The 15,402-nt window shown below is 55.7% G+C and overlaps 1 protein-coding gene across 4 annotated transcripts in view; it reads left to right on the forward strand.

Moving 5' to 3' along the window:
- Window positions 1-15,365, forward strand: part of LOC122393750 (protein O-mannosyl-transferase Tmtc3-like) — a 50,429-nt gene extending 35,064 nt beyond the window's left edge. For all 4 annotated transcript variants that reach the window (XM_043390082.1, XM_043390089.1, XM_043390098.1 and 1 more), the window contains 13 exons: window positions 817-953; window positions 3,520-3,601; window positions 4,300-4,399; window positions 5,837-5,952; window positions 6,612-6,787; window positions 7,103-7,355; window positions 8,742-8,890; window positions 9,736-9,957; window positions 10,823-10,916; window positions 12,218-12,508; window positions 13,565-13,846; window positions 14,077-14,271; window positions 14,552-15,365. In XM_043390082.1, the coding sequence (XP_043246017.1) occupies window positions 817-953; window positions 3,520-3,601; window positions 4,300-4,399; window positions 5,837-5,952; window positions 6,612-6,787; window positions 7,103-7,355; window positions 8,742-8,890; window positions 9,736-9,957; window positions 10,823-10,916; window positions 12,218-12,508; window positions 13,565-13,846; window positions 14,077-14,271; window positions 14,552-14,776 (2,322 nt within the window). In that variant the 3' untranslated portion in view covers window positions 14,777-15,365. The remainder of the gene's footprint in view (window positions 1-816; window positions 954-3,519; window positions 3,602-4,299; window positions 4,400-5,836; window positions 5,953-6,611; window positions 6,788-7,102; window positions 7,356-8,741; window positions 8,891-9,735; window positions 9,958-10,822; window positions 10,917-12,217; window positions 12,509-13,564; window positions 13,847-14,076; window positions 14,272-14,551) is intronic.
- The last annotated feature ends 37 nt before the right edge of the window (window positions 15,366-15,402 follow it).

The raw sequence follows: 15,402 nt of genomic DNA on the forward strand, positions 1-15,402 counted from the left end.
CCATACGAAATACTGCGGGATTGGTGGTGACAGGGCTTTTCTCCGCACTCCGTGAATCCCAGTCTATCCCGAACGTCTCTCGGTGGCACAAGAGTGCACCAGATTGCAGGAAGAGAGTCGTCAGACCCCCTCTCTGCCGTCGGTGTTAGCAGAGTACGTCTCCTGACGACCTCGGGGTCGCTCCAGTCGCGTCCCCTGAGACCCCCACCACTAACGACTCGCTCTCCGTCTCCGGCGACCGGCTAATGGCCGTCTCCGCCGGTCCCCACGGCACAGCGCGCTCAACGCTGCCGAACGGAGCGTCGTGATTTACGGGCCGTGCCTCCCGGGAGGGGACGCGGCGCGTGCTGACGGCTCTCACCCCTCCGGTGACACCGGTGGTCTGTCCAGGTCGCCCCGGGGCTTCCTGATGACACAAGTTTGACACTTTGGGTGACCTCTCTGTCTGCAGAGTTCAGATGTCGGGCTTCCGTAAACGTGTGATGACATTCAGCCGGTTTACCTGACATTCAGTGATCTCTGCTACCTTTGCACCGATAGGGCTTCTGGGTGAGGTGATTCTGGGAAAAGCCGCGCCGGCCGTACCGGCGAGTGTGTGATTAACTGCAGGCGTCCCGCTATGCTGTCCTGTGCTGTGCAAAACTGGCGCTGCAATGTGTGTTGCCAGTATCCTGTGCGTGCTGATATTCCACTAATTTTGGTTATGCTCGGCTTTGCGCAAGCTTTGCGGCAAGCTGACATTCCACTGTGTGTATACTGCGTGTTGCCGTTCCACTGTGATCGTGTATGCTGACCAGCCCGTGTCTGTGATTGCAGGAGCAGTCCCACAAGTCGTACCGGCCGCTCTGCGTCTTGACGTTCCGCTGGAACTATCTGCTGCACCAGCTGAGGCCAATGGGTTACCACTTGGTCAATGTGGCGCTGCACGCCCTCGTTTGTGCCCTATTCTTCAGGTGAGTGTTCGGGGGCCAGTCTGCCGCCCCCTCGGGGCCCGGTGGTTCTTAGTGTGTGGTAGGCGAGTAGTACACAGCCTGGATGCCGGAATGGCGGTGTGACACGCGACACCGTCTTCCGTGACACCGCTCGTGTCGCCTGGCGCCGGAACCGGGGCCCGCGGCTCGCAGTACGCTGACCGCAAACATGTCCGACTGTTTTGTTCATTTGGCAAATAGCCTGCGCTCGGCATGATAATGGATACTAAGTATGCTTGAGTCATACGGAAGGCTCCGTGCAGGAATGATTTTTGGCGATTGAACTGTACGGCATCCTCTGAAAAATGGGTGCCGCTTATGAGGCACGGTAGACTTGTCAGGCGAACATTACCGCTAAAATAGACTTCTCCTTTTTCGGATGCGGAGCTTCAAATCCGCCCAGTCTTGAGTCTTGATGTCATTTTGGTATGGATTACCAGCATTCGAATGCTACTTGGAAGGCATGCCCTTGCCTGCCAAGGTTGCTGATGAAACGAATGGAATGCTTTCTTCTATTCCGCCATGCATCCAACTATTGCCCTACGTTACAAGCTATACGAAATGTTTTGCGGGCGCAGACGAAGACATGGCATAAGAACGCGAAGGGAAAATAATGCAGCTTTGATGTTTGCTTATGGATGCAATTAGAGGTGAACATCGCAAGTAATGCACTTTTAAGCATTCGTTGCATACTCCGTCAAGAGCGCCGAGCTGCGTTGCACAACTGCACTCCTTGTCCGAACGTTCCTTGTTTACCGTACCTCCCCGCTCGTTTTCGGCCGCCCTCTCTCAGCTCCGCGACTGATCGACACCGTCAGCCGGCCGCACTCGGTCTCAATGACCGAAACCTTTCAGCGTCGGTAGCTATAGAGAGCTGCCGGCGGCGCGGCGGCTCCTTGGTGCACGGACGGACGTGTTAATCAGGGCCGGCGATCGGCCGCGCGGCTGTCCAACTGCTACCGATCGGTCGGGGCGGCTGTCTATCGGCGGCGGCCACTGTCTGAGACCACTGCTACAGTGCATTGGTGCAAGTCTAACCACTACCGTTCCTATCGGTCTGCGCCACTCTGACCTCTACCGACCACTACCGATCGGCCTGTGCGGCTGACTGAGGCCGCTGCTGAACTGCTGCAGTGCCGTTGCAGGTCGGATGACTACCGATCAGCCGGGGCCACTTTCTAAGACCGCTGCTGATCGGCCGGTGCGGCTGTGGCCTCTACCGGGCTGCTACAGTGCAGTTGCAGCTCTCTGAGCAATACTGATCGGCCTGCGCCACTGATGGAGACCACCACCGAACGGCTTCAGTGCAGTTGCAGCTCGGACCTCCACCGGCTGGTGAGGCTGTCTGAGATCACCACCGACTGGTGCAATGGTGTATCGCTCTGGGCGACGGCACCACTCTCATCGTACCCTTCTGACCTGATCTGTGACCTGATCTGATTGGTACAGTCGACCAATAGTTTATAATTTATCAAATGTGGGTACCCTTGTAAAGGATGCTAGTCTGTCATCTTGAATGTCTTCGTCTCTCATCTTGAATGTCTTCGCCTTTGCCTTTGGTTTATGCTTCAGCTGCGATATTCGATAAAGATTATATTTATTGGAACTCTAACTGTGCTGGATCTCATTTATAACCCATCTGCTGAGGCATCTCGTTATGTCTGGATTTCAGCTATAAACCATTCTCGTCATCTTTTTTATATTTGTATTGACGAAGCGATCAGACCAACATCTCCAGAGGCGACATTGCCATACTTCTACTGCGACATTTCGACCATCGCGACGCCGTCTGATGGCTATCGTTTGGTTGTTTTCGTTCGGTCACGAAGCTTCGTAGGCTGAGCTCAGAGACATATTGGCCGCCGTCACCGTGCGAGGAAACCGGCCCATCAGTTAACGCCGGCTGCTCCACACCGAACCGCGGATAGCTGTCAGGGATTCATAGCGCCGTGATTGTAGGCCGACTTAGCTGTCATTTACACACGGGGCAAATAGCCTGTGTCTACGGCGTGCCCTGAAAGCCTAATTACTGCTACTGACAGCGAATAATTACGTTTCGGCTTGTGAATGTAGTACAGGCGCGTCATGTTGCGTAACCATGGTACTTAGACTTGTTGCGTGTCACGAAACACGTCGCCCTTCGATAGTGTCTCGTGCTGGTATTCTGGCTCGAGTCGATAACAGGGCAGCGACTATCTAAATATCTGAAACTGGCACGGCTGGCGATGACGCTAGCATTCTTCTGTTTAATTTAATACTGGCTGCGCGTGACATTTCATGTAACGTCTGGGCTAAAATATTGCTGAGCTGCTAATCTTTGAAGACTGGTGAAATCGATGGAGCTGCTCGTTTTAGGTCACGGAACAAAGTCCGTGTCGGAGTCAGTTGATCGGTCTTCCTGCATTAGTTTATTGTGTTTCGTGCCGCTTCTGAGCTGACCGGTGTTATATTCGCCTTTGAAATCAAGCACATTCTCATGTTGTTGTTTTTTTTGCGGGATGTGTGTTACGTTTCCTACTAAGCTGACAGGCCGTTCTTTCTGTTTCAGGATGTGCGTCATGTTCGTCTCTGAGCTGACCAGCTTCCTCGCGGCGCTGCTGTTCGCCGTCCACCCGATTCACACTGAGGCGGTGAGTTGCGCGTCGGCCAGCAACAAGTGTCTTTTGGTCCGGTATTTCTCTGACTTATCGCTAACCAACTATATCCCCCGTTCGGTGCAGCTAACAACTGAGGCTACAGACGGCTGTCCTCCACTACATACAGCGGCTGAGCTGACGGCAGGCCCTGTCCTCCCCTCTCCGAGCTGACGGCAGGCCCTGTCCTCCCTGCACCCCCAGCTGGGCGCCGTCCCGTGCAGCCAGTGCGGCTCATTTGTATTTATTGCCTGTAACGTGTCCCGCGGCGCGCCGTTTGCACGATTTCAATTCCTGTTGTCCGATATATTTCGGTAAATGATGTTATTATCGGCCTGCTCAGCCGGCCTGTCACTATCCCGATGTATTATGCATACGGGCTGCATACCAGTGAGCTCCAATCGGGGCCGCCGGGGCGGGGCGCCGACAGTACATCCCGAGAGAGGTCCTCGGTGCGGTGAGACGCCGCCGCCGCCGCCGCCCTGCTGACTGCTCAGGGACCGGCATGGATTAATATTGGAGTTGCAATCGGGGAATACTGTCGAGTACTACACCGTGCCATCGCCGGTCAACTAGTGTGAGTCAGATGGGTGTAGTTAGGACTTAGGGGAGAATAGGGCGTCCTTTTCTTTATGCGAAGAGAGATGATTCCCTCCTCGATTCACCAATGACACTCCCCTCCCCCTGATCCTCAGGTGACCGGTGTGGTGGGTCGCGCCGAGCTGCTGTCTTCTGTCTTCTTTCTGGCTGCCTTCATGGCCTATGCTCGGGCTGCCTCCGCACGACAAACGACAGGTACGAACATAACCAACCGTGTGCGGCAGCTCCTTATGATTCCCAGCGGTCCGTCACGTGTATATCAGACACATATATATTCGTGTTGTAAACCGCACACGGTATGCATAGGTCCTCCGTAACGTATCTCCTCTCAGTAAATGATGCGACTATCAAACGAGACCATTCCATTGCTCTCATCATAACGCAATTGGTGGTGTTGGATACATGTGCCTTCCCCTGGTGTTCCGTCGCTCCATAGCCTCGGCGCCCATCCCCCGGCAGTTACTTCTCGTGTTCCTTCACTCGAACTGCCCTCCATCTGTCCAAAAAGTGACATCGAGCCGTGTCCCGCCCGGTTGTCACTCGACCAGCTTTCAATGTGCACCTCGTGTCTGTGTGAGAGATGCTGTTCAGGGCTGGTCGGCTGTAATGGACGGATGATGTTGATGGTGTTCGACGCAGTCACCGCTGGTGATGGCACGTATGTCACCTGGTGACCGCCACCGTATGGAGACGAGTTGGGGAAGATATGTATCATGCGACTGTCTCAATACGGAAACAGTTGTGTCATGACTTGCTAGCAGGTTGATCGGACGCGCACTGTGTATTACCGGACAGTGGCTGTAAATATTATTATCGATCACTTTGGATGACTCCTTGACCTTCATGAGATTCTAGAGCTCGTAATCATGCACTTGTGTTTTTGGTGAGTGAGCCACTGATGTGCGACAGTACCTATGTCATCCTCTCGCGTCAGTCTGACGTCTGTGCCGTGCTCGTGTTATCAATTAAATCCGACTAATTAGTGATGTTCACGAGTCGGTGGCGGCGTAAGCAGATTGCAAGCGATCCTCTCTAGGCCCCATGCCCAGGTATCCTGTGTTGAACGTGCTTACAAACATGTACAAGGTCACTTTGGGAGCCCCGCTCTAAACTGGCCGGGCCGGGCGCCACGTATGGGCGGCCGGTCCCGACCCAGCCGCGCTCCTGCTCCGCGGATTAGTGTTTTCATGGCGCCTAATCTGATTTGGAAATTCAAAGCAGATAAGGTGTCTGTGCGGGGTCGTGTAGGCGAGACTAGACCGGAGTGGGGCCCGCGGAATGTGCTGGCTGGGCTGCATCAGAGGAACTTGACTGAATGCAAACATGTGCAGCTCCTCAGGATAGTAGGAACTGGTAAGGGTGGCATGCCGGAAAGTGCAGAGGAAGAGAAAATAGACAGCCAAAGGAAACGCCGGATGTAATTAGGTGCGGAATGGAACATTCAACGTGAGGAAACCAGCATTTAATGCTTAAAAAATACTTTTTCCAATCTGTTGTTACACTGCTCGCAACTGATAGGTATTCACGACTGTATGTATTGACTTTTTTTTTTTTTTGCTCTCTCAGACTGGCGGTGACTTGGGAGGACTGTGTTGTAGTGTGTAACATGTCCGTTACGTTGTGTTTCCTCAGACTGGCGCTGGCTGGGGACGACAGTGCTGTGTATCACAGCAGCCATGTTGTGCAAGGAGCAGGGCATCACAGTGGTCGGCGTCTGCGGCGTCTACGAAGTCTTCGTTGTCAGAAAGGTGAGTCCGTAAAACATCTGGAAGAAAAATCTCAGCATTCTATGGTGTTGTAACGGTAAATGATACTAACCATTATTAGTTCCTGCTCTCTTTTCCTGCTCCCCGACTCGACTTTTTACGCTGTTATCCTGAGTCTAAGCCACTGACGTTCCTCTCACTACTCGCAGTAAAGTACACATTTCAAATTACTAAGGTCCCCGATCCTGTCTGTATGTCGGAGTTGTCCGGCCCAGATCAGTTCAGTTGTCCGGCCCAGATCAGCTGGGAGCACGGCGGCTCAGCGGCCGAGCCACCGCCCTGATTGGGGCTTGCCGCACGTCCCTCTGTAATTGGCCGGTGTCGCCCGGGCGTGGCACTAAATCGCCGGCTCTAGACACTCTGTCACCGCGGCTCACGACAGACAGAGTTCCGAACTGGCCGGATCATCGCGGACTAGTGGAGAGCGCTGGTGCTGCTCTGTATTTGAAGCGCGAGACATGGCTAATTTCCCAGCTGAGCGTTGTTACCCGTCTGTAGTGTCTAGTGTCGTCATGCGCTTGTGACCGATCGTGACCCTATCGTTTGTGAGTGGTGACCTTAGTGAGAATCTCAATGACTTAAGATCTATAAGCCCTCCTGTGACCCTGTATGACCCCATGTCCCCGTGCGTGCTGTTCCAGCTGCGCCTGAATTCTCTCCGGGCCGCTGTGGCCGGACTGAGCAGGGCCGGTAAGGCTCAGCCGCCGGACTGGCTGGGTGCCACCGTCGGCCGGCTGGCTACACTCGCCGTGGCCACCCTGTGTCTGCTCATCGGACGGGTGAAGATCATGGGGGCACAGCTGCCCGTGTTTACTAGGTTAGTGGTCTACTGATTGTTCGTCGGCTGGTTTGGGGTTGTGTCGGCCGTCACTTTGATTAGAATTGAGAATATTTGTTTGATGAATTTGTGAATGCTGACGGACGTTCTGTTGCTGCTAGGAGATATCATATGGAATATGTCTAGGGAAATATTTTGATCGTCCCACTTTTCAGCGTTGTTTAATCTGAAGTCTTTAATCCGAAGTCTAGCTTGCACGTTTATTTTAGTCAATCTCTATCGTCGCTTACGCCGTTGCGATAGCTCCACCTAGCCTGACCTGACCTGACCTGACCCTACCGCCTCTCTCCCCAGGTTCGACAACCCGGCGTCCACGTCTGACACGGCGACCCGGTGGCTGACCTACAACTACCTGTTGGGTCTGAACACGGCCCTACTACTGGCTCCCGAGCCGCTCTGCTGTGACTGGACCATGGGCACCGTGCCGCTGCTGACATCTATCGGTGACCCGCGCAACCTGGCCACCCTGGCGACCTATGCTGGGCTGGCACTGCTGGTGTGGCGCGCCCTGGCCTCAGAGGATCGTGGATCCGATGTGGTTATCATGGTGAGAGCTGGGGATAGTTGTCGGGAAGGGAGAAGGGTGATCATAGCTAAGGTTTGCCCTCGGGTGGGTACTCGGTAGTAGGTGAAATGTGGATTGACTCGGTCAAAGTTTGTCCGTGTTTGTTGGGTAAGTGCTGTGGGGACGCTATGAAGACACTGAGTGAGTTATTTCAGCGGCGCTAGCGGAAACTTGTCACTGGTGATCTGATACCGGGGTAGTATGTCAGCGTGACCGACAGTCACTTGGCAGAGTTGTCGGGACCTTCCGCTGCTTTGTCGGTATGGTGACTGGACAGTCCATGCGTCAGCTAGTGTCATTCCTTCCTCAACATGTCAGGGTTTGCTCCCAGGCGGTCAACGCGGTTAGGCTCCCACGGCTCATCCAGTGTCCCACCAGCCAATAATGAAATTGATTGACGATTTCAGCCATGGGAGGATTAGTGATTACTGAATGTTCTACCCTGTGGGAACTAATAATTCCGGGAACTAGCGCATGGTGCTTCTCAGTTCCCCATACTATTTAAAATTTAGGAGGGAGCCGGGAGACCTACAGACTGGAGCAACTCCCAGTAACGTGGACGGCTGTTGCGACGGTTGTGAACTGTGAGGTGGGATTCATTTTATCACAGTCTGCGGCACGCACCTAACGGTCTGATCCACCGGAGGAGGGGGGAATCGGTCCTGGTTTGGGGAATCGGTCCTGGTTTGGGGAATCGGTCCTGGTTTGGGGAATCGGTCCCGGTCCTGGCCTGACAGCTGGTCTGGTCCGCTAGTGACTGCTGGTGTTGAGGGGAGATAAGACTGCTGTTGGCAGCTGCCCGGGTGATATCACTGTCACAGACGTGTCAGTGCCTCCCTATCGTCCGATCGTCTGCGGTTGGTGCGGTCAGCTCGGTATTACCGGGCCGAATATCGCCTCACCAACTGACCGTCTGAGTGGGCTCCAGTTGGACCGAGTACCGTCTCAGATTGGTCCGCGGTGAGGTGGCAGGACGGCTGCGGGATTAGTTCCGTACCGGTTATTGATCGGGTGGTGATGGCTGGGGTTCGGTAGTCACTGCTGAGCGAGGCTTGTGAATGATCCGTCCTGCCGTGGACGGCGACGAAGACGGTGTTATCACCATGGTTATGTGACCCAGATGTACTTGGTCAAAATGTTCCTGCTCGCCTGGCATCGCGTTGCTTTGGTATCGTGTCGTCTAGCGACAGTATTTTTTTTAGGCTGATCGAAATTTATAGTAGAGTTTTCCGTTTGGTGGTGATATGTCTTCCTCTCTAGTCTGGTGCTGGCGACTCTCTCCTGGCTAATAGCCTGTCCCCAGTGTGACTATGACCCCGAGTGTACTGTCTGAGTGTCGCTGTAATTGACTCCGTCCGTCTGTTTCAGAGTCTGGCTCTGGTGGCACTGCCGTTCCTGCCCGCCTCCAACCTGTTCTTCCCGGTGGGGTTCGTCGTGGCCGAGCGGGTCCTCTACATGCCCTCCATGGGCTTCTGCCTGCTAGTGGCCGCGGGCTGTCAGCGGCTGGTACAGACCGGGTGAGTACAGCTGACGTTCGGCCCCGCTGCACTGGTTAGCTGGTGGTGACCGGCCGGCCGGGTCCCTGTGTTTGAACTCGGCGGCGGCCAGCGGCCCTCTGTCCAATTAGCCCCCTGTTTGCCGTTCTCTCTGTCGGGCTGTGTGTCTGTTTGTCTGGGTGTGGGAGGATGACAGACGGTCTGTCCGCTTCCTGTTGCCCGGCCGCGCCATTAACCACTCAACCCAGCCCACTACCGATTAAATTCCGCACGACCAAACCCAGCTCTGCTCTCGTCCATTTGCGGCAGTGCTCGGTCACAGAGCGTCACCGAGCGGTGTAGAGTGCACTCCGTTAATAAGTCACCGCGTCACCGCAGTCGGCGTGTCACGTGCGTCGGAAACGACCCCCGCGCGGCCCATTCGTCCCGTCACTGTCCGACCCCCCCCCCCCCCCTCTCTCTACTGTCGCCCCTCAGCTGAACGGGCCGATGGGATGATTTGTCGTCGCGCTAGTATCCCGCTGCCGGTAGTAAACTTGGGTATTCGGTGGTATTTTTGGACTCGAGTTGCCAAGAACCCGGAGGTCCATCGGGATTCTTCTGGTGCAATGACTGGCCATAAGCGTCTCAAGAGCCCAATTTATCCAATATCGTTGATGGACGAATCCGCGAGATTGACTTACAATTCAGTATACTCGGATACTGTCAAAGTGGTAGCGCTTTCAGAGCCATTTCATTTAATAATCGTTTAGGACATACCCCATTACGTCTCTGCAGACCTCTTTTTCTTTGGTTATTTCAGCAGAACTGTTTAACGTGGGTAGTTCCTTGTGCACTGACCCCATTATCATCCATTCTCTCTCCAGTCGTCACCGGACGGCTGTCTGGCTCGGAATGTCCGTTCTGCTGATATCACACGGTCTGAAGACCCACTGGCGTAACTGGGACTGGAGGGACGAGTACTCCATCTTCACAGCCGGCCTGCGCGTCAACAGGAACAACGCCAAGCTGTATAACAACGTGGGCCACGCGCTGGAGGGCCGGCAGGAGTACGAGCGGGCGCTGGTCTTCTTCCAGCATGCCGTCAGGTAGGAATCGTGCCAATGGGGCTGGGTCGCTGCGGATAGGGGATGGGGGGGGGGGTGGACTTGACTGATAGGAGTTGGAAAGTTCACAATGTGATGGATTGGCTCGTCTTTTATCACGACAGCCTGCCATGAGTGGTTTGAGTCGTAGTCGCTCGCTGAATCGGCCATTTGTCGCTCGCGTTGTGAGTTGCGCCGCTACTGCGCTCCGCTCTGGCCGTTCGTTTTCATTGAGTCGGAGCGGCGGGCGCGAATATTGCCGAATGAATGGGCGGCCGACAGTGACAAACGGAAACCGATGTGCCGAATCCCGGCTCGTTGTGATCCAATGCAACACGACGTCGGCGCCGCTGGACCGAAACCATGAATAATCAATGGGTGGCCACATGCATATGCATCATGGTTTGGCCCATTTCGGCTCGGCGCTGCGACCACTGCGCTGAGTAATGACGGTTGCCACCTCTGAAAACGGCCGCTCATTCACTGGCAGCACCGGGTGTCTGTCATTGGTCGCCGCCAGTAATCGGGCACTGTAGTCAGGCATACTGGCCGCTGGTATGTCGGGGAGGGGAATAAGTGCATCGTCTGAATTAGTTATACACACATGGGCGAATAGTTGGTTTACAAAGCGTCTCTCGGGCCCCTGTTCGACTGATTCCCGGTTGTGCAGTCTATTCGATGCGGTTGATTGTATTGAATTGTTATTTGTGTGAACGCAGACCTATTATTTGAGAACTGTTGCTTTTCTCGATATCATAGTCCCTTGGATTGCCATCGTCGGCTGGTACTGTCTGTAATTGTACTGCATTTGTACCAGACGATACGGAGACCTATAATTTGTAACGCCGCTCTCGTCCTTCCGTTACAGAGTGCAGGAGGACGATATCGGAGCGCATATTAACGTGGGCCGGACCTACACCAGTCTGCATATGTACGACAAGGCCGAACAGGCGTATCGCACGGTAAGTTCGATCAACTAAGACCGACCGTGGAAGGAGGCGGTGGGCTGTTCATAGTTTGTCACCATGCTGATTGCTGGGTCTGGGCGGGGTGGACGTGGGGGGTGGGGTCACTCAACCCAGTACTCTTGGGCTCTGGGCGTTAAACTCACAATGATGGGCTGTGAGCTAGATGTGGACAGAACGTTGGTGCGAGTCTAAAAGTGGCGCCGGCGTCCCAGATTTCCGAGCTCAGCCTGCGATCCGCGTTGAAACTTTGGGCGTATCTGAGACAGATCCCGGAGCCGATTAAAGCGACTGCGCCGGCTGCAGCGGCCCGGGTCCCGTATCTCGGCAGCTGGGTCTAGGAACTGAGCCTCCCCGCCTCTCACCCGGGGCAGACTCGTGGCCGGTCCAAAAGCAGTGGAGCGAATCTCTCCCCCCCCCCCCCCCCATTCCTGACTGAAGTTTGGTCCAACCGGCCATCCTCAGATGTCCACAGTACATTGACGCCCGCATTGAGATATCGTCAGAAAACTGCCTCGGGTGGCTGACTGCGCAGGGATTCCTGAGACTCGGACCCGCGAGTTGCCCCTTCCCCACGGCGGTACCCCCACCTCCCCTCCCGCCCCGTTCCTCGGGCGGTGGCCCTGGAGACAGACAGCCGCGGGTGGTGATTTCAAAGTTGAATGGACGACCACCGATGCCGAGTTTACAGTGTCTTGCTTGGCTGTATTTGCAATGTCAGCTGGGCTCATCACACTATATTTGTAACTGGCGCTGGGCATTCATTGCCGGTGGAAGGCCCTACGTAGTTTGCTACAACGGGTCTCTAATAAACGGGTACTTTGCTCAATGACGGATACGGCGTTAGTGCTTTCCCACTTAAGTAAATCAAAATTAGATATATGTAGCAGCAAAATTATTTGTGGCGTTGATCAGGGTCGTATCGTTGACAATGTCCTCATAGTTATATCATAGGTTATTCCGCCATCTCTCGTCCCGGGTAACGGTATAGTAGGCACGCCGAGCTACTCTTCGCCGCGGTTTGTGGTCGTACCGTGCTAACTCTGAGCTACAACACGGACGTAAAGTTCTGTAGGTGATGGAACGGCAAGCCGGCGCGGCTGAGGGATGGCTCCAATTTGGTCCGGATTGGTGGCGCCGGACTGAAGGCTGATCCATCACTGGACGCGCGGCGGTCGGAGCGTGTGCTGCCAATGTGTGTTCAGTGACCGGAAGTTTGTTTTTAGTTTTAGTGTGATTAGTATTCCTATCTGGTGTTCCCTGCAACAGTGTGTGACTTGCCCCTCTCCTTTTCACAGGCGAAGTCGCTGCTGCCTCGCGCCCGGCCCGGCCAAGTGTACCAGGCACGTATCGCGCCCAACCACCTGAACGTGTTTCTGAACCTGGCGAACCTCCTGGCGCGCAACCACAGCCGCCTGGAGGAGGCGGACGCTCTCTACCGACAGGCGATCGGCATGAGGGCCGACTACACTCAGGCCTACATCAACAGGGGTGATGTGCTCATCAAGCTGAACCGTACACAGGAGGCGCGCCGGGTCTATGAGACGGCGCTCACATACGATAGCCACAACCCGGACATCTACTATAACGTGAGTCAACGGGTCTGTCGGTGATACATTGATCAATGGGTGTTGCTGATTTTCCCGGCCTCTTCTTTTTCATCAGTCATTTTCCGTGAGTCAGTCCGTTGTTCATTTAGTCGGGTAGTTATTTCAGCCAACCGGTGAGCTAGCCTGCCAGTCATTCACCGTGTCATTTACCTACCCATTCCCGGCGGCCCAACCCCACCCCTCCATATTCTGGCTGTTGGAGCCTGTTGTGGCTGGGGTTATGTAGACAGTATACACACTGTCGTTGCGGCGTTCGGTCAGTTGCCGGGCGGTGTCCGGTGGTAGTATTTCCTTTACCACCCTGTTGTGTGCAGTGTGGGCCGATGGCCTGTCGGCCCGCGATACGGCGTCGGGCGCCGTGTTACCATCCGGGCCGCCATGGCGACTGGGACGGGGTGTGGGGGCCGCCGACCATCCGATTCCCGAGACAAGGATGTGAGATGGGGTGGCCGCCTGGCGCACACGGCGTGGGCTTATCTTCACTGACGGGCTGTGTGCCAGACGCTATGTTGTGTAGCTCGCAACAGAACAAAACGTGATTGATTAGTAAACGTAATGATAACATCCTCCTCTCCGTCTTCGCTTCTTCCTGGGCTCATTTCGCTGTGAAACTACCGCAGTATTTGGTTGTCTAACACACCATCTCCTCTCCCTTCCTCAGCTGGGCGTGGTGTGTCTGGAGCAGGGCCTCCAGGCCCAGGGACTGGAGTTGTATGCTCTAACACCCCTCCCTCCCCCTTCTCTCCTCTCTGTTACAGCTGGGCGTGGTGTGTCTGGAGCAGGGCCTCCAGGCCCAGGAACTGGAGTTGCGTACTCTAACACCCCTCCCCCTCTCTCCTCTGTTACAGCTGGGCGTGGTGTGTCTGGAGCAGGGCCTCCAGGCCGAGGAACTGGAGTTGTATGCTCTAACACCCCTCCCTCCCCCTTCTCTCCTCTCTGTTACAGCTGGGCGTGGTGTGTCTGGAGCAGGGCCTCCAGGCCCAGGAACTGGAGTTGCGTACTCTAACACCCCTCCCCCGCTCTCCTCTATTGCAGCTGGGCGTGGTGTGTCTGGAGCAGGGCCTCCAGGCCGAGGCGCAGGCCTACCTGGACAGAGCGCTCGAGCACGACCCCGACCACCAGCAGGCGCTGCTCAACTCGGCGGTGATTATCCAGGAGGAGGGGCCCCCGGAGCGGCGGCCGCTCGCCTACCAGCGGCTCCACCGGCTCATCGCGCTCCGACCGTCGGCCGTCGGACTCGACAGGGTCTACTTCAACCTGGGCATGCTGGCCATGGACGACCACGACCTGGTGCCCGCCGAGGCCTGGCTCAAAAAGGTGAGTAATGCGAGCCAAGGACTAGAGTGACTGTTCAAACTGTGACTGAGCTCATTTCGGCACCCCGCGTCCATCGTGTAAGTGGTTTAGCGGCGCGGGCTGGTCGGCCAAGCGGGCAGTTCGAAGTTGAGGTAGCCTTAGTGTTGATGCGTGCCTAGTATGCTCAGTTTCCTCTGTAAAGCCGCGCTGTGTGTTCTCAGTAGGCTGATTCCCGCCGGTCCCCTCTCCAGGCGGTGGAGGTGCGTCCCGAGTTCCGTTCGGCGCTGTTTAACCTGGCGCTGCTGCTGAGTGACGCCGGCCGGCCGCTGGAGGCCGTGCCCTTCCTCACCCGGCTGGTACAACATCACCCGGACCACGTCAAGGCGCTCATCCTGCTCGGAGACATCTACATCAACAACATCGAGGACCTGGACGAGGCGCAAAAGGTGGGCTGCGTGGGTACGGCAAACCGGTAGGAGGCGTTCTCAGGCTGTCTATGGGTCCCGAATCGGCAGCTTGGTGGCGTGATCAAAAGTAATGCTGTATGGCTTAATGTATGGCTTAATGAGTGATCAACTATTGCTTGCGTTGCACTGTTTCCGTGGTCGGTCAGTTTTGAACGCCTGAGTGGTTAGCGGCCGGCGGCGGTGGCCGGTGGATGGCGCTCATTTCCCCCGCGCTCTATCGTTCATTCTCTTACCTGCTCCCTCGCTCTGTCGCCCGCAGTGTTACGAGCAGATTCTGCGCGTGGATCCGGATCACGTGCAGGGATTGCACAACCTCTGCGTAGTCCACGTGAAGCGGGACGACCTGGAGCGCGCCCAGCAGTGTCTGGAGCGGGCAGCTCGGCTGGCGCCCGACGAAGACTACATACAGCGACATCTACAGATTGTCCGAGCGCGCCGCCAGGCGGCCAAATCGGCAACTAGGCGGCCCGAGCCGGGCGCATAACAGCCGACCGTGGGTGTTGGCTGAACTCTTGGCGCTGTGATAACCCGCGACGCTCCCCGCCCGGGCCTGCGGTACTTTTCGCGTGTCTGAGACCGCGCGGGCCAGTGGTCGCCCCGCCGGCTCGGAGCGTCGTCCTGCTTTAATCTGTGTAAATCCGCCGGGCCCTGGGGGCATCGGCGGACGGTCATACGACATGGTATTGTCAGGAACTGTCCTCTGTGAACTCTGTGTCCTAATGACGAGCTGTAATGAGAGCGTTATCACCGGGCTATTTTGATGCTGTTGTGCTCAATATTTTATGTAAGCTTGCGAGATGATTGTTATTTCTGTGCGAACTGCGATACGTGTTGTGGTAGCACGGTTGACGTGTCGACTGCGGGTGCTTGTGACAACTGTTGTTCGGTATGGATTGGCACGGTGGTTTTTGTTGTGCACTGTAACAGGGTACATCAGATCAGGAGCTGGTCCCTGAGGGTGACTCCTCGGCTGGGCGCCGGACCCTGGAGGTCCCGCAGATCGGGCACCGAGGCGCGGCGGGCCCCGTCGGAGCCGATATTGACTGTGATAAAATACATACAGTATACATTCCGCTTAATGTGTGGTTCGGGTGTGTGCCCCAGAAAATC

Source organism: Amphibalanus amphitrite, unplaced genomic scaffold, assembly GCF_019059575.1.
Source record: "Amphibalanus amphitrite isolate SeventyFive unplaced genomic scaffold, NRLGWU_Aamphi_draft 000025F_arrow, whole genome shotgun sequence".
NCBI classification, from domain to species: domain Eukaryota; kingdom Metazoa; phylum Arthropoda; class Thecostraca; order Balanomorpha; family Balanidae; genus Amphibalanus; species Amphibalanus amphitrite.